General features: G+C 33.2%; 2 protein-coding genes and 1 non-coding gene across 3 annotated transcripts in view; 2 read left to right on the forward strand and 1 right to left on the reverse strand.

Moving 5' to 3' along the window:
- Sdb (SAXO downstream of blistered) overlaps positions 1–4,923 on the reverse strand; it is a 41,671-nt gene extending 36,748 nt beyond the window's left edge. The window contains exons 1-2 of the mRNA XM_073086994.1: positions 1,897–4,923; positions 1,117–1,367 (exon numbers count right to left, since the gene is read on the reverse strand). Of these exons, the coding sequence (XP_072943095.1) occupies positions 1,117–1,367; positions 1,897–4,713 (3,068 nt within the window). The 5' untranslated portion in view covers positions 4,714–4,923. The remainder of the gene's footprint in view (positions 1–1,116; positions 1,368–1,896) is intronic.
- Positions 4,924–9,299: 4,376 nt separating this feature from the next.
- Positions 9,300–9,371, forward strand: TRNAD-GUC (transfer RNA aspartic acid (anticodon GUC)). Its single transcript has one exon. It is a non-coding gene; the product is annotated as a tRNA-Asp (tRNA).
- A 937-nt stretch (positions 9,372–10,308) lies between these two features.
- LOC140752604 (ubiquitin-conjugating enzyme E2 R2) overlaps positions 10,309–19,313 on the forward strand; it is a 40,367-nt gene continuing 31,362 nt past the window's right edge. The window contains exons 1-2 of the mRNA XM_073086959.1: positions 10,309–10,906; positions 14,367–14,453. Coding sequence (XP_072943060.1) covers positions 10,727–10,906; positions 14,367–14,453 — 267 coding nt within the window. The 5' untranslated portion in view covers positions 10,309–10,726. The remainder of the gene's footprint in view (positions 10,907–14,366; positions 14,454–19,313) is intronic.

Consider the following 19,313-nt stretch of genomic DNA (forward strand, 5'->3'; position numbering starts at 1 on the left):
TATAATACTAAAAATATCACACAGAAATACCTAAATTTGATGAAATGGTAACTGAATAAATGAAAAAAGTAGGGAAATTTATAAAAAAGTATAAAAGGCTACGCCATTTTCACATGGTTAGAATCCCTGGCAAGAAGATACGATTTTCTTACAGTTTCACATCCAAACCAACTCCAGTTTACGGGTTATCCATTATTAACGACAGACCCTGTATATTAAAAACGTACTTAATATTATATTAATTGTATTCGATTTCGCGAATATAGATAACTAATCTATGTTCCCGTAAGTAATGTTCATGCCTATATTAAACTTTGTCTATACTAATATTATAAAGAGGAAATCTTTGTTTGTTTCATTGTAATGAAACAAACAAAGTTCAATTCAAGAAATTCATGGCTCAAAAACTACTACTACTACTCAGCTAGTATAAAATATATCACACATATAAAAATACGCACAAAAGAGTTATTTTTGTTCAACAATTTGTACTAAAATGACCCGCAGTCATTTCACAATGCAGTCTATTAATTCATGGTCGCGGAATAAACGTTTGAATAACCTCCACAAAAGTCATACTTCTGAGTAGACGAGTAAATTAGAAAACGATAAAAAGCACTTTTTTCACATATGTATATTAACACGAAAACGTTAATTAACTCATAAATGGAAATATATTTTAATAAAGTATTACTTATAACCTGCTTGGTTTATCTTTATTATTTAGGGTAAGTATATCTTTCTATACTTTACTTTATTCTTATGAAATAAAGTAAAGTATAGAAATCATAGTATATTTCTCAACTTTCAATTTTATTTAACTTTATTTAAAGTAGATAGGTAGATTATTTAAGGTAAGTTTTTGGAGTTAGTTATCTTTAATACATTACGCTACTTTAATTGTCGTATGATTATTATCATCATCTGATTTTATCGCAAATTTAATCAAATATTCGCAATTTTTATATGAAACGTAGTGGCGTAATAGTCAAGTAAGTATTACTTAAATGCAAAGTTATCTCTAATATAATTATCGCACATGTTTAAATATTGCACAAAAGTTAGGAAACGTAGATGTAATGTTATATTAGTACATAATAATGAAGATTGACTTACCCACAAGTGCAAATTTCACAAATGCATTGTTCTTTGCTAACTTTCTCTGGTTTCTTGGGGCCGCCTCTTGGCCTGGTCTCATCCTTGTAGACGGTCTCTTCGATGGTGGTTCTGTCGTCTCGCACGGTTTTCCTGTCATCGATGATCGTTTCATCGTAGACGGAGCTGACGACAGTGTCTTTCGTCGTGGTATCGGTGATCGCACGGTCTACCACGTCGTATTCGCGTATATCTTTCGTTGTGACATCCTTCTAAAATAGACAACGTTAATAAAACCAATGTTTAGTCAAGAAAATTCGTTTTATATTTTGAATCGTGAAGCAGCCTTCGTATGGAAAAAAAAAAAGAAACGCTTTCTACACTCACAGCCCACACTAGGATTCCCTGTGTCGTGGGTGCCATGGACACATACATAGACAAATTCACAAACACCCAGACCCAGAAACAGAAATCTAAATTCATCATTTAAATATCTGTCTGGCCGGGGATCGAACCCGGGACCCCTTGCGCGTCAGACCGGTATGGTGGCCGCTCCGCCACGCGGGTCGTCAATGGAATGGAATGGAATGGAAGTATATAGATACCGGTTAATATAGATATGAGGCAACCATCTTAGTCCTCAAGAGTGGCAAAGCATCTGTGATAGGCTTCAGATAGAATATTTTGTATATTGAGTTGTTCACAGACGTCCATGGACGGCAGTGTCCATTTACCATCAGGTAGGTTCCATGCTACTTTGCTACTCCAATCTTATTACAATAAAAATCAAATTCTACTTACCAATTTTCTGACGTCTAACGAGCTGTTGTCGACAAAAACGTCCGTCTTTATTTTCTCATCTTCTTTTGCATCCTCGTATGTAGTTTCTTTTCTAGTAATGCCATTTTCGGTAATGTACCGAGTCACTTCAATTTGACTTCTAGTCTTCTCGACTTCAAATGATTTCTTTATCGTATCAGCGCTACTGGTGTTGACTACTGTTGTTTGTTCAGTATCTAATCCTTCGTACAGATCTTTTACGTCCTCGTTTATTTTAGTACCGTAAGTAACTTTTTCAATTCGTTTAAAAGGATACTTTTTAACAGTATCAATGATTTCCTTTAGAATTCTGTCGTCTATATTTCTTCTTATAACAATGTTCTTGTTACTTACTGTGACATCTTTGTTAGATTGTGATGTCTGAATGATCTTACGTAGATCGCTGATAGATGTGAAATCTTTAATGTCTCTCGATGACAGAATTATGTTTTCCTCAGTATCTTGTCGTTTAAGATGATGCCTTGGTTGTTCAGGCCTACCAAACGGAGACATTTCTTTGGGACGTTTTGGTCTATCGTCATCCTTTTCGTAAGTGAACTTTCCATTCCATGTTCCAGTGCTTCTCTCATATGTTGTTAGGGTATCCTTAGTCGATTTTGTGGTCGAGGATGTTTCCTTTGATAAAGTTTCTTTTTCACTGGTAATGAAATCGGTAGTTTTACTAACATCCTTAACATCACGAGTATGAGATTGAATATCAGACGTAGTCTGTGTGTCACGTGTGTCAGAGTGCACAGATTCATCAATAGTATCAATCATACGTCTATTATGCACATCTTCTTTGTCTACATGATCAGTGATAGCTCGTTTTTTAGTAAAATCGCCAGCATATTTATTGCTAGTAGAAGCTATTTCTTTTCCATCCTTGTATAAAACAGACTCTTCCGATATTTGAGTGGCACTTTTGGGTATTCCGTCTTTGCCAGTATCATAATAAGATTCCTTATCTAATACATGCCGACTATACTCATGCTGTGGTTTAATGCCAGTACCACTAATATTGTGACTTTTTTCATATGTAGCATGCTCCTTATTATCACCCCATTCTCTATGAGAGCTATCGACAACTCTTTGCTGTCCATCAACTACTTCAAACACGTAAGAGGATGTAGATGCTTGTTGAGCGCTACTTGTATTGCTCTTCATTATCTTTGTAGAATAGTTAAGGTTTTCTGTGTCGCTAACTTGCAAAATATCACCTACTTTCTTTAATTGATTCTGTATAGTAGAATCATACCCATAAAAATTAGAAGAATCTGTCGATTGCATATTACGCCTTACAGTGTCAGACGTTTCATTTGTAACTTTGTCGCTTTGTATGACATTTCTTTCATTAGTTTGCTTTTGTACATTCTTATTTGTGTGAATAGTATCTTTACATGTAATGTTAGATTGATATTGATCTTGAGATGTCAAGTGTTCTTGGGTAGAGCTAAGATGTTGCTGTGTTACGTTTTTTGCATTTGTTTGGTTTTGTATATTTTTAATTGTATGAATAGCATCTTCAGACGTAATGTTTGATTGATATTGATCTTGAGATGTTAGCTGACCTTGAGTAGAGGTGAATTGTTGCAGCTTCGAGTTATCTTTCTGAGACATAATGCTCTCATGAGCTGTTACTTGTTTTCCGTCCTTAATAAGTTTTGAATCTTCTTTGATCATCATTTCACTTGTGGGTTTTTGACCATCTTTACCAGTATCATATTTAGATTTCATGTCATAATTATCAATGCTGTGAACAGATGTTGGTTTAATTCCAGTACCACTAACACTAGCATAGGCTTCTTTTTTAGCATGCTCTTGAGAATCACCCCATTCTCGCTTTGAGCTATCAATGATACGTTCTTTTCCGTCAACTATTTCAACAACATACGATGATGATGATGATTTCGCTACGCTACTGCTCTTAGATTCACTCGTTTGTGTAGTGCTGGTGTACTCTTTTGTCTGCGCATTAGTATCAACCCTATCATCCCACCCGTAAAAATTTGAAGAATCTGATTTAACATTTCGTTTTGGAGCTACAGGGCTATTTTTATAGTTTTCTCTCTCGCGTGTGTTAATATTTTTTGTATCAGATGTACTAGATACATTTCTCTTTACATTTTGTTGAGAATCCACAGTCTGATGAGTTGACTGTGTATTCATTAAATTCTGCCTTTCAGATTGAATTAATAAATCAGTAGCATTAGCACCCTGAGATCTCGACAAAAAGGCGTTACTGTTTCTACTGTTATCAATAAAAGCTGTATTGAGCGTTTGATTATTTACAGAAGAGTCTGCTGTTCTGTCAAACGATTGACTGTGACTAGATCCAGATTGCTGAATTGAAGTTGAAGACGATTCAATCCTTTCGCTCTTAGAGCTCTGCTGGTGTGATGCAGAAGATTCTTGTAACACAGAACTCGATATAAACTCTCCTGTATTAGCTTGAGCCATGTCGCTTACGAAATGTTCTTGAGATCTTATCTGAGACAAATCTGTCATTGACGGAGCCTCCGTAATGATGTAATGCGGATGGCTGTTGTAATGCTCCGATATGGTAGAGCCGCTTATAGACGCATGGTCAGTTACGTCTGTTATCATCAGGGGATCATCCTCCTCAACCTTCACTTCGATATAACGAACTTTCTTACCAGACGAGCTGACCTTCTGCAAAGTGTTGCTGCTCTTCTGCACCGATGTAGATTTGCTGGTCTTCTGCACACTACTCGTTGCACTCGTCGAAGTCACTTCGGACGTATTTGATTGTTTAGTCTTTTTATTTTTTATTGTCATTTTGGTCCCACTATTTTGCGTGAATAATATAAATTTTACGAACTATCTTACTTTACGGAGATTCTTAAATTATTACGATTAAATAGTCTTAAACACGGTACTTATAGGAAATTAACACATACTTTAAAAATAACAAACTTTTGCCATGTAATGTAAGGTAAACTAATCGCGAGAGTCGTTCGTGTCGGATGTCGCGGGCGCGCGCGCTGCTCGCAACTGGCTCGCGGATTGTGAGCCTGCGCCGGCGCCGTGCCCCCCTACACCTTGACGCCGTATCGCGTCGCCCACCAGACCTTCACGACACGTAAGCGCTCACATCTCGCTGTCGGACTCACACCAAAAATGGTACATCGAATGTTACTTAATTTGCCTGCATAACGTAAGACTTGCTAGGTGCACATTTACTAATTTACATTGAACCGCGAGCTGGACTCATTGATAGAAGGCTAAATGACGAAAACATGATTCACAGCATCTCGATCTTTTGATCAACATATTAATAATATTTCCTGGAATGTAAGTCTCTTAAATTAAACATTTGCTCACACTTATAGCTCTTTTCCAAACAAACATTTGTTAATAAAATAAGTTTTCAACTCCTTGGTTCCGTTTGCGAAAAATATATATCTGGTAATATCGGTTACATAATATAAGCAGATAAATTCCTTACTGTTGAATTAAAAACGAAGGAAGGAAAAGTTTTCAATTATTTAATTTTTCAGTTGTTAAATTTTATAATTATATATTTTACAAGTTTTATCTTTTCTCTTTAATTTTATCTTTCGCAAAGACTCATAAGTTTAATTTTATAAAATTAAAGAGAAAAGATAAAACTTGTAAAATATATAAGAAAGCTAAACACCTACAGACTGACATATACCTACATCAATTTATCAACTTGCATATGACTTACAAGGTGATAAAAACCTTTCGTGGGTCGACTGCAGTGGCTCTACCGTCACACCTATTTCTGGCTTATTCCCTCAATGTCATGTTATCGTGCTCTGGTTTAAATGGTAAAAATATTGCATGACACGTTTTAACTTAATTCTAAATAATTAGCAATGCGTATGTATTAAGTTACATATATGTACATCTAGCTGGACTAAGCTCTCCCCTAATAAGGACTATTATGCTATAGGGTCAAAACACAAAACTGGGAATCGGCGCGATGCGAATTCGCAATGCAAAAAACTGCGTCGCTAATAAAAGCGATGCGATATCATACGGCAAGGCACTTCCACCATAGTAAAGAAAGAGCTATACTTCCACGATACCACATTTGCATCGAATTCATTCCTTCCGCAGGAGTGTGCGTTACGAATCGATTTGTTCGTGCGATGCGAAAACCGAAAATGCAAATTCTTGCGATGCGTTCATGCTCGTAGATTTCTGCGATGCGAAGGCGTATCTCAGTTTTGTATTTTTATCCGAAGTCTAGGTAATAACTTCACGAGAGATGCTGCCCATCTCCTGAATTTATGATCTAAGCCACTTCGTTATGTTTCTTAATATCCCTCAATATCCGGAGTGTTACTATTGTAACCAATATTTAAAGGTGGTAGAACCCTTTGCGGTTCGACTCCGGCGGCACTATATTCTGGTTTGAAGCTGCTATGATCTAGTTTGAAGGGTGTGGTAAGGGAGACATACTTTTCCGAAGCGTTCCGGCTTAGTCCTCAGGGGTAGTGGCGCATCTTTCGTGACCTCATGTCCAGATAGGATTAAATATAGGAGTTAATTACAGATGACCATGGGCGGCAGTAGCCACTTCCCACCAGGTGGACTGCATGCTCGTCCGCTACTCCTATGTTATAAAAATACGTCTGATTATGACTTAATAGAGTCTTATTTAGGTAAAGCAAAGAAAATCTATAACTTGTGTAGCTTTTGCAGCAAAACATTATCCTTTAAAACTGAGTACCAACCCACCCAGTTCGAGGTATATTTGCATTACGTTATGGCGATACGCTGCGCCCAATGTAACCCAGTCTTGCTGTGAATTACTGTGAATCGTTATCTACATTCAAGATGACCTGATTTTTTCATGAAAAAGATAGAGGGCTTACATATAGTAAAACATTGAAATGACAGTAAAACAGGTGTTTATGAAAACAAAAATTGGGCTACCTACAAAATGCCATCAAAACTTGTTTTTCTAAACGGTTTTTTACTTTCCATTGTACTATTTGAAATACTGGTCCGCGCTTTATAATAACCGACAGAGTAATATTTTTTAAAATATTTCAAAACGGGAAAACCATCAGCAGACATTTGAATTAAATTTTTATATTTCTATATTAACTAGGTAGGTACATATATATCCATATATAAGCAATGATGGCCTAGTGGATTAAAATTAGAGTTTCAATATGCGTAATATATAATATTTACCTGTACTTAAATAGTTTTAACGGTAAAAAAATCATCATCAAAAACAGTAAGAATTCTATGTTCACCAATCACCTATCAAACATGTTGTAAAGTCCTAAGTCCTCCTCAATCTGAGGGTAAATGGGCTCATTTTTATCTTATATTATATTATCTTTATTCCACTTCGTCCCTAAATTTGCACTTGACCAGCGGGTGGAGTAGGACTTTGATTCTTTTCGTTTTAAGAGACTTAGACATTATGGAAATATAGAAACATTTAATTAGATACAAACTAGCTAACTTATCACGTTTATGCAAATCCCTAACGATGTTCAACTTTCCCAATGAATTTCTTGCGTCGATGATGCAGTCTTAAACTTTCATAAGTAGTATTATTTGTACGTATATAGAAATCGTATACATAGGATATGTATATAAATATGTCTTACACACATAGATATAGGTTTACGGTATGTGTGGTTACAACTAAAGCAGTAGATAATCGTCGATAGATACATTCTCTAGTAGTAGTAGATAGTCGATAGATAGATAGTTGTTCTCGCAACTCTCGCTTAGCATGCGATATTCGTCAAAAACGTTATCAATAAGTTGCTACTGGGCTTAGGTCAGTTAATTATAATTAATTAAAGATTATAATATTTATACTTTAGCAGAAGTTTAGTTTATTTTATTTCGAGAGAACGTCAAAAATACGGAAACCAAAAACAAGTTTATGACGTCAGAAAATGCTGTCATGCACACAAAATAAATCCAGCCATTTGCCGTGTCTCTCTGTTTGCGAAGTGGTATCTAGACGTGCAGGTAGTATTGCCTATAATACAGGTAATACATAATGTACCAAACTGAACCGTGGGTTGCACAAGGCCCGGTTTTTGCTACCTTGTAAAGGCATGGTGGGCGAGGCTTGAATCACGCGCCCACAGACTGATCCGAGGCTTGCAAATAAACATTACCTACATTTAAACTTATTCTTATTCAATTTTAATACCGTTAATACTCAATGAGAAATAGTTACAGTTATAAATCTAACGCTTAATGTTAAATATGATATGAAGCTGCGAATAGATTGTAGAATTCAATTAGTAAGTTTATTGATAAGCTTTCTATTCATTATTTCTGTAGGTATTAGGTAGGTGTATTATGTATTATATACTAGAAATCGAGAAAAGAAATACAAAACACCTATATACGCATTCTAATTCACAGAACTTAAACAAATAGGTATAAACATTAAAATAAGTTTCATTTTTAAAATCTAGAGTAGGTACATATCAATATTTGGGGTGGACACAAGTATATCCGTAGTAAGCACTGTAGGTATATGCTTGGAGCTCATAATAATGTTTGTGAGAATCCTTAGACCCTGTATATTTATTATTATAAATGAGTCGTTCTATAGACAGATCATACATAATATATTTTTTATAGCAACGCCTTCATAAATTCTTATTGCAAATATACATTTCATTTTTTTGTAGATCCGGCTGGTGGGTATAACTTTTGATTTGTAAAATCCAAACCTATCCATTTTTTAGAGAGTGGGACTTTACCTACTAAAACATGTATTATTCCTGATGATCTAAAGAAAAAGGAATATTATTCGCCAATTATGTAAATATGTATAATAAATGTATAGGTACCTATTGAATCGAATAACTTGCCAGTGCAGCGACTAACAGTTAAACAGACCACAATGTATGAAAACTACGTTGTGGTTTCAGCTAAAAACAGATATATAGTTGCTACTGTTACTGTCCAACAAATACCCATTGCATTAAAATTACTTAAACCACAAACGAAAATAGAAGTCTTAGTGTTGTCACCTAGTATAAGTAGGAACATCTGAATCTGCAGACTTACGAAACAATACCACTAAATATAAATATTATAATATGGTTACAATTGTTATAAAACATTATGCATGCTTAATTATATTAAAAGTATATTTACTGTTTTGTGCAGACGGGTTACTATGATACATATGATAAAAGAATGGAATTTTCAAAAATAATCTTGTATGTTCCTGTGAAATACGTTTTAAATATTATCAGTGGCAAATTCAATCGAGAATATGAGAAGGATGTAAACTATAGTATAGTGGGAAAACATTGTTATAGTTTGTCGAAGATATTTATGGAAGCTTGATTGGGTTACGTATGGGTTATAACCAATTTTTCGTTACGGTAGACACATCTTCGGTAGTATAGTGGTCAGTATCCCCGCCTGTCACGCGGGAGACCGGGGTTCGATTCCCCGCCGGAGAGAACTTTTATGCCTATGTAGTATTTACTATTCATATCAGGTGATGCAATATTTCTCAATAGAGAATTCCTATTCCTGTCGTTGTGAGTATTATTTTTTATTTACCTCTATTTATTCGTTTACACATCTTTATTCATACTTTTTAACCTCTATTTTTATTATTTGGTATTAGAAGGTCTTAGGGGTAAAATTGGGAAACTTGCGGTCACTGTGCCCTTAAATGGATTGTGGTAAAGGAAGGCGATACAGTCTCATTAAGTAATATATATTACAAATATCTCATACCCAACAAACAGATAGTAAAATTAAGTTAGGCAACTTTAGCTAATAAGTAAAATATGTACTTAAGTTCATACTTTAACCACACAACTGCAGAATATTCTAGGAGCTGAAGTGCGTGGGATCTACAATAGTAGAAATTTCTGTCTGAGCAGAGGTGTTTGCACTATTAGCACAATTCCGGTGTGTACAGTTACTTTCAGTATGTCTTAAAATATTCTATGATTTTAAAGTAAAGATACTTAACAAAGGTCATTCTGAACATATATAATAAGCATTTAGCAACGTACGTAAAAAATTAAATCAAATATTCTCTATAATAGTAAAAGATGAATGTTCAATAAAAATGTAACATATTTCAACCTAGAAAATCATAAAATGTTACTTAGCACATTTTTACACTTAGGTTTATTGTTTTTCTGTACCAAGTTTATCTAACCTTGTCACGCCATCTATTGGCGTTCTATAAAAATATATTTGTTCAGTACTAATAAAAGATGGCGTGAGTGGCATTTATTAATATTGTACTGCCATCTAGTGCCATAAAGTTTAACTATTTGCTAAGAGTTGCCATATCAACAATATTAAACGCATAAAGTTTAAAAAAATCATGCCAGATGTCACTACTGACATCGACAGTCAATAATGGCCGCGTGCGTCACAGTGCTGCGCAATCAACCACAGAAATAACTAACAGCTGTTCTACAATATTCGCTCGGGCAACTCAGATAGCAGCTGTGTACGGACGAACACGCAGCCGTTTTCCTTGGAAGTGCTATTGTTTGGACACTGAATAGTAGCTTTCTCATTGTTTTAAAACTCGCTGTGATTCTCGGATTATTTTTCATAGTTATACTGTCAGCATGCGCTATCGGGATGATCGTGTGAATAGTTAAATCCGTGAGTTTTTGGCGACATGTTTACCAAAATTCGTGCGTTGTTATTGTGACTCGATTCGATTGAAATGCCGTGAATACGTGGAACGCCAGGACAGTTGAACAGTGTTATGTCAATAGAATTTCCATATATTGATAACGGTGATAGTTTTGTGACTGTACGTAGAAATTAGTTAATAAAAATGTCTCACACAGTACCGACCAGTTCGGCTCTGAGAGCCCTAGCGCTGGAATACAAGAGCTTGCAAGAAGAGCCAGTGGAAGGTTTCCGTGTCAAACTTTTGGGAGAGGACAATTTGTTTGAGTGGGAAGTTGCAATTTTTGGACCCCCCGACACGCTTTATCAAGGCGGATACTTCAAGGTAACATTATTTGGACGTTTTTTCCTGCGTAATGTATTTTTTTATCCTTAAAGGTACTTTCAGACGTTGAAATGTATAAAAACTATTTCGAATAAATTTGCATAGAAACAGAGCAAAAAGCATTGGCAACATAACAATAACCTTTGTTTAATTTAGATATTAGGTAGCTACCTACTTAGATTGATTTCTTCTATGTTAGTTTTTATCACAGCTACAGATCAGTAATGGAATAAGTGTTTTTATTCAATAAATAGGGTTAGCTTTAAGAATCTAGGATCAGAGAAAAGCTTTTTCGTATATTTATATGGCGTAATTGGCATAATTATCTATTTTTTTTTTACAATATTAATCATAACACCACATATTAGAACAGGTACTATTTTGGTTTCAACATTAAGAAGTCATATCTTGCTTATTTATGTGCAAAACTGTAAAAAGATCTATAAAATTGACAATCATAATGAGAAAGACTTGTACTAGTACAATAAACTGTTAGAACAGGGGTTACTTAATGTTGCCATGCAAAAATCTTTAATAAACAAAATAATTTGTATGGATAACAATACAAGGTAATTTCTACATTAGTTTCCATCCATGCATACCACAATTTTTCATACTTCGGACTAAGATTTTCGCTTGAAAAGAGTTTATTCTACCATTATAATGTGGTGTGAAGTGTTTGCTTCCAAAAATCCCAATATGTGTAAATATAAATTATATTACCAGTGAATTAAACTACCTATTTCTGCCTAATAACAGCAGTGCTAGTGTGTTCTGGTTTGAAGGGTGTGGGAAGAGAGGCATACTTTTCTGAGGCGTTCCAGCTTATTTCTCTGGGGATGTAGTGCATCTGTGGCTCACCTCAAGTAGGAATATCTATTATATCTGGAGTTGATTACTTTTTATTATATCTGGACTATCAGAATGACTGCAAGCTTGTCTGTAACCTCTATATTATAAAAAAAAAAAAATCTCATTCCTAGGCTGACCACAGCTTAACTCCGATATCTTCCTCAAAGAGAAATTTTGATGGCCATGGTCTAATACCCACTCTAATAGTTGCAGATAAGAGTCAAATCATGACCAGATTGTCTAATTATAAAGTAACAGGTAAATTTGAGATGTCATATTTTCCTCGAAAAGCAACAATATATTAATCATTGTTTTTAGGAAAATCATCAGCAAAGTTATATATAAATGCAAATTCCTAGGATTGCATTAGTGCGGGTTTTTAATTATACTTTGCCGAAGACATAAATTAATCAGCCTTATGATGGAAACTATAAATAAAAAATAACAAATAAATGTAAATATTTTGTTTTATATAACATAAGTAGCAGACTATATTATATGCACTTGATAAACATGTAATCCACTTGATGTTAAGTAGTCACTGCTTCTCATAGTATCTATAAAATGTTATAAATATGACACAAGCCTTACCTAACTGCAATTGATCACAATAGCTATGCTGATTCTATGACCTAAATTAGAATGCTTTTGTTATTTTTTCTGCCTAAAACCGTTTACAAAGCACAGCAGCTTTATGGCTCTGTTATAACAGTTTTGATGGTGGTGCTAATGCAATCAATGTGGAAAGTTCTGTTATCTTTAGTACTGCCTAACAATAATATATCACTGTAAGACTACAGTGATATATTATGTATAGAGTAGATACATAACTATCTACAACCCGCAAATAAATCCTCAAAATATAATCTCACAGAATACAATTCTGAGCCTAACAATGTACCTAAATGTTGTTGTGTTAACTAGTAAATGTTGTTAATATAAAAAAATATTCTAATGTTTCTCAAATTAGTTAAAAGAGTATTAAATAAAAAGGTATTATTCTTGAGGGAGATGTATGTATTATAACACTCGTCTATTCTGTGCTTTTAAAAATATAATAAACATTAAAAATAAGTTTGGCTTCAAATCACACAAATTATTAATTGCCACCCATTCATTTATGCACTATGGTCTTCCTATAATCAGGGGAGCCTGAATTTATATGTAGAATGTAAACAGGAGATTAGTAGTCCATACAATCTGTTGGTAATTTGCAAGCCAGTGGAAATTGCTAGGATTTCCACAATAACATACTGATAACTCAAACGGGGTACACCCCTGAGACAAGTAAACTTATCATTAGTAATGGCGATTTATAAAGGTGACTGTTCAATATTGCTTGCATATTGTTACCAATAGGACATTTTTAAAATTCTCAGTATAAAGCATTCACTGACATTTTCACAAAACAATTTTTATCGTTTATTTTTATTTTAGATGACTTTGAATAATGAAATTCTTATAGAAAGCAATCTTTTTTAAAATAAATTAAAAGCGTTTGTACTTGGATTGGAATAAAGAAAGGTTGTTACCAAGTTGTTATTGGTTGTTACAAATAAATGGTGGTTTTAGGAGTTATATGAAATATTCTGTATCAAAAATAAATTATTTCCAATTTTCTTATAAATAGGGATTAATAAAGTAAAATGAATATTTTTGTTACTCTTTAAGGAAAATTGTTATGTTTCTGTGAACATAATCACACTAATATAAATACAAGTAAATTATTCCCATTGTCTTTACAGTGATCTGAAAATAAAATTAATCTACCTACATAATGTTTACTTTATTCTGTACCTACATGTATAATCACTGTCTGTATTGTCACAAAGGTAATTAATTGGATCATGAATACATAATTTATTTTACAAATAATATGTAAAATAACATTACAATGTGTCTATTGTTATACGAGACGGTCACTTTGATTAAACTGCTTTCTTAAAAAAAATACAGGTCAATTGTACATAGGTATATTGACCGCCTGTATTAAAGTTGGTTTAAATGTAATTTTATTCTTCAGAATAGGATTTTTTCATAAGATTTAAGCAGCAAATGAGTGCAGTTCACTTAACAGTAAGTGGTCACTGCCGCCCAGGGACATATGTAAGCAGTTTTATACAAAATTAGCTGACCCGGCAAACTTTGTACCGCCTCAAAATCTATTTATCAAATATATTTCATATAAAATATAGCCTGTTACTTGTGGATAATGTAGCTTTCGAATGGTGAAAGAATTTTTAAAATCGATCCAGTAGTTTTTGAGCCTATTCATTACAATCAAACAAACAAACAAAGTTATCCTCTTTATAATATTAGTATAGACAAGGTTTCTACCTGAAGCTAATTACAAATGTATTAATATTCCTGAGAACTAAGATAATCGGCTCTTATGTATGTCAAGGGTATCCAAATCCTTCTACCAAAACCCAAGAACTCCTTCGCACTAGAAATATGTGTGGTGGAACCATCCTTCTTCTTTCTGTCTATTATTATTATTTTAGTCATCTATTAAAATGTATTGATTAAAATGAATATTATTATCAAAAAAAAATTGAAGAAAAGTTTTAAGGAATCATCATTCACATTTTATTGTTCTTTGTTTCAGGCACATATGAAGTTTCCCACAGACTACCCATATTCACCGCCCTCCATTAGGTTTTTAACAAAAGTATGGCATCCAAATGTATATGAGGTAAGTTTACAATGTAATTGCTTGCTTTGTGTTTGTATATGAACTGAATTTAGATACACAATTAATATAATACCACAATTGTACCTACTTGTAATTCTGTATGTATAATTTATTTTTAGTAAATTGATAAATATACATAACATTTACCGTCTAATATGATGTCTATACCAATCTTAACTTACCAAAAATCTCTTTAGTAATTTCTTAAGAAATTTTACTGAAAAATTAAAATTACTACATCCAGTAGGTACAGGTTCCTAAAACACTAATTAAAGTATAAGATATTTATAAGGACTTTTCGTGATTTACTGATTATGTGATTGTTTATGGTTTTTAATATGCATAGCTCGCAATAGCTACTTGTAGGTACTATCATAAACGATTAGTTGTAATGTTTGTAAAGTTACAACCCGAAGATTATTTTTGTAAGCAAACTGTTCTTTAAATTGTTTTATTTATTATGAAGTTTGATATTTCATTATACTATAGTATTATTAATACAATCTCATGCTCTTAAAATTAAGAACTTTCGTTGATAATGGGTAAAAATCTGAAAACAAAAATCTTATTTATATTATAATACATAACAAGTCAACAACTGGGACAATAAAGGATTACGGAAAATCTCGAACAATAGCAATTGTTTGTCTTTTTACAAGGCTTATTTCTAAAGTCGAAAATATTTCCTACGACGTTGGTTTTGTCTTGTACTAATTGCTAAAAAACTGGTTGGGTATACTGGGTCAGGTACTCAGGTAGGGCTGTTAACTATATGCTCCAATATATTAAGGTTAGTTGGGGTGATATCGGACTATTGAAATGTACGTTAATTTGACCATTTTTTTTATCATTTTTTTTTAATTGGCAGCATGACACACCTACATCTTTTATATGACGTGGTTTAACTATTATGTCGACAATTAAAATATATTAATCGTAAGGTTTTACTCCAATTTCGATATTAGACAACTATTTTTCTTTTATTAAATTTAGTTACTAAACATAATGTTGAAACACAAGGACGGAATGAGGATAGATGTATTTTTAAATAACAAAAGGTATTGTCCTGGTAAAAGACGTAACTATACAGCATTATTTTAATGAAACCACTGTTTTATTTTATAAAAATAAATTATAAACACAAAAACAGTAATGTCAGTCACAACAAAAGTTTATTTTTATATAACTACAAAGCCGATCTCAAATCGGAGTGATCGGTGTCGATTTATGATTATTATCTTATTTATACCAGCGAGCACATCGCGATTCTCGCGACACTGCCCACGTGGAAACGTTATTTATGAATATTCAAGATGTACATTAAAAGATTCTTGACATTGATACCTATTAATAGGTAGATTATAGTAGTTGTAACCGGCGTATCAGTTGGACTACATAATTAAACTGAAGGTAAATGGCCTTTGCTGTGTAGAGGCAACTACGACAAAAATCCTTTTCCTATCTATCATAAATGTGTTATGAGTAAGTTTGTTGCTACCAGCAAAAATAGTTGTTGTAAAGGCTGCCTTTCCTAATGATGACTGTTATCATTATCGATACAGTATACATAATAAGCGAATAGTGGTGATAATATTAAATAATAATAAGATAAAACGGAACCCTTTTAAACACTAAATAAAATTCTATTGATTTCTAAACGTCTGAACAGTCGTTGTTCAAACTATTAACAAAGAACTGCTGTTTAAAAGTTACGGACATGTTTTTTTTTATATATTTGAGCCTAACGATAAAGCAGACGTGCTACCTGATGGAAGTAGTCAACGTTGCCTATGAACATTTGCAACACCACAGGAGTCGCCAATGCATCGCCGGCTTTGAAGGAGAGCTCTTTTTGCACCTTATTTTAAGAGCCCCATGTCATAGCGCTCTGGAAATACCTCATGAGTCCATTCCACATCTTGCACGTTCTACAAACTAATTTCCAAACAAATATACAAACATAGGCGTAAAACTTTTATTACCATTGTTGTATCATTTGTTTAAATTTTGTTAAAATACGAGTATAATAGTTAGCTACCGAATATTTTTTCTGCACATCCCTAAGAATGGCTGGTAAAAATGCTATTTAGCATTAAATCCGCCTTTTGTACTAATTTTTTTTTAAATATGGTCAATAAAGAATAAATAAGTATATTTGTGTTAAAAAAAATAGTGAAAGAAAGAAAGAAAGAAACATTTATTCGGATAATTGCAACACAAATGAAAACTATAATAGAAAGAGACAAAAAATAAAAATAACATAAAACAAAAAATAATGGACTATGATTACTCTTTACAGCTTTGACTTTAAACCAACAATAGACAATACATATTTTATTTAATTATAACATGCTTGTCCAATGTAGGTATGCCTAGGTTGAATAATAAGTATCATTAAATTCGACCTGGTTTGTAAATCAAATATGTATAGGTGTACTTGTAGATCAAATGTAGCATTCAGAACAAAATTTCGCATGAACGAATTTTGTAAGAAATAAAAAAGACAATGGTATGAAACAGGTAGTTCCTAAGTTTTTGCATCGGTCTATTGATCTGGTGCTTACAAAAACCTCCTAATATTATATTATGTATTCATAGACCTGCTGGGTTGATATAAGTAGTTAACAAAAGAAGCTTTTAGTTTTTTTTATATAAAGTCTAAATTGTAAGGTTTGTTACGAGTATTCATTTAAAATTTACAAAATTATGAACTCTAGTATCAACAGTACTGTTATTACTGAGCCATTTTGGTACACGATTGGACATCGTACTGATGATAGTGCAGACTTACTGCATAAAAACTGATTAAAATACGAAATAGTGAATAAGTCAAGTCAATTGACTACCGTCGTACGTGCCCAAGGCCACATCTTAAAAAGCTGTGTTGATCAAATTCACCCACATTTTAATACAGTATTCATAAAAAATTCTACAACCTTTCGTCCCGCTCGCCCCAGTCTCCCTCGCGTAAAAGATCCCAATAACTATTGGCTTGGACTGATCAAAAATGGTATATCAAATCTTAAAAGACTTCTTGAAATTCGACAGCTTCTTCCAGAGTAGCGCGTTTCAACAATATCTTCGGTTACTCGTATATAGGATTACTACAAAGGAGCTTTGTTCTCGCAAAATAATTAAATTCTCCCGATATAGAGGACGACGAGATCCCAGGGTACTAAACAATTAGAACAGTAAAGTCGATGTGGCAATTAAAGTCGCCCACTGTCATGAAAATGTAGATAAATAGGTAACTGGCACAGTTGCAACTGAAACAATACATACAGATGATTGTTCGATGCTTAATGAGGTTGTGTAAAATGAGTGTCATAGATATACTGGAGTATATTGTGACGTAGTTTCTAATCTTTATTACTCTGGCTTCATCAGCACGTTTATTGGGTATATCCTGTATAAGTTAATCCCTTAAATAGTTGCGCTTTGCGAAATGTAATCTAACGTAGTTAAGGTTATTATAAATTAGTAAGCATATTTCTAAGAATAACAGGGATGAAAATATACAAAGAAGATTGGAAAACTACCGAAATATTTCATGAATATTTTTTAATTTCTTCGTAAACGTACTAGTCATTAAAACGCTATGAGACCTATTACAAGTATTCTTAATAGAGACTGATAGAGTCTCCGTTAATTCAATGATATGAAAAGGCTTACTCTTCATTATTATGATTTATTTAACGTAGAATCATAGTTAACATGCTAGCGTAAAGTTTGCCAATTTTGAAGTAAATGTAAGTCGAGAGAAATATATCTATGGAAATAGTGAAAGTTCCTTGTCTTACTCACTGAAACTCATCGTCATACTTGGTTACCAATATCATCTGATTGATGAAACTTTGCTAAAATATATTTACTTAGTTATGCAAAATCATTTATTGAAAATTGATATTGTTTAAAAGAAAAATAGAAGCTGAGCTTCATGATTACATAATATTTAAAAAACGTGTTTTCTTCCTCTATTACTGTATTAAAAGTCTTCTTCATTAATCTTAATTACTTATATCTATATAGTACGTTTTTCTCACGTTAGGATGTGTTAAGTTCACCAGTGTACATTTCCATCTTCCCACTTTGAAAATACTTTTCCAGACTCGTTTTGCGGTCGATAAATCCAGTGTTTTGGCAATTCTTGCTAACCCTTACAACTACATCAATTACTCTGGTTCTTTGTATGTTGTCTCCCTTCTCACCTGTATCTACTACAGAAATTCATATCTCACTTTAATCTCGCTCAATTTCAGTTTCATTTTGATTTCGTATTTATATGATTCGATTATCTCTGTAAACAATATATTTAGTTCTCATCACAGCTACGTCTCGGCTTTGTGCCAATGTTCACACATTACTTTTGAGAGTCTAAATACTCTAACTACATCTAACCTCACGTTCTCGTATGCAGCCTTCTGAATAACGGATGAACCTCTACGGGTCTACGGTAATTGTGTTTTCTATTTTCAGATGAAAAGTGAGTACATGTGACAAAGACCCGCATAATTATCAAGGCGAATGTTAATACTATAATCATGTGCCATGAATTCATGATAAATGATAGTATGAAATATTTTATAGTCTACAATAGATAGAATTGAACTTGAAGAAGGTTGCTAGATTTTAGTTTGTGGTACTTTTGCGTATGTATGCATATATGTCTCATTCTTTGGCAAGTACTACAACCTAAACGGATTGACAGATTTAAACGTATGAGGTGTCGTTACATTAATGGAAATTGTGAGATTGACGTAGGCTTCATTGCTTTATAATTAATTAGTCCCTTTTTTCATAATAATCATTAATAGTTATCATAGAAGTTAATGATTTTTGTGGGATACGCTAAATGATGTT

The sequence above is a fragment of the Epargyreus clarus genome, unplaced genomic scaffold (assembly GCF_041222505.1).
Source record: "Epargyreus clarus isolate Ecla_fem2 unplaced genomic scaffold, WU_Ecla_fem_2.2 ptg000024l, whole genome shotgun sequence".
Taxonomy (NCBI): Eukaryota; Metazoa; Arthropoda; class Insecta; order Lepidoptera; family Hesperiidae; genus Epargyreus; species Epargyreus clarus.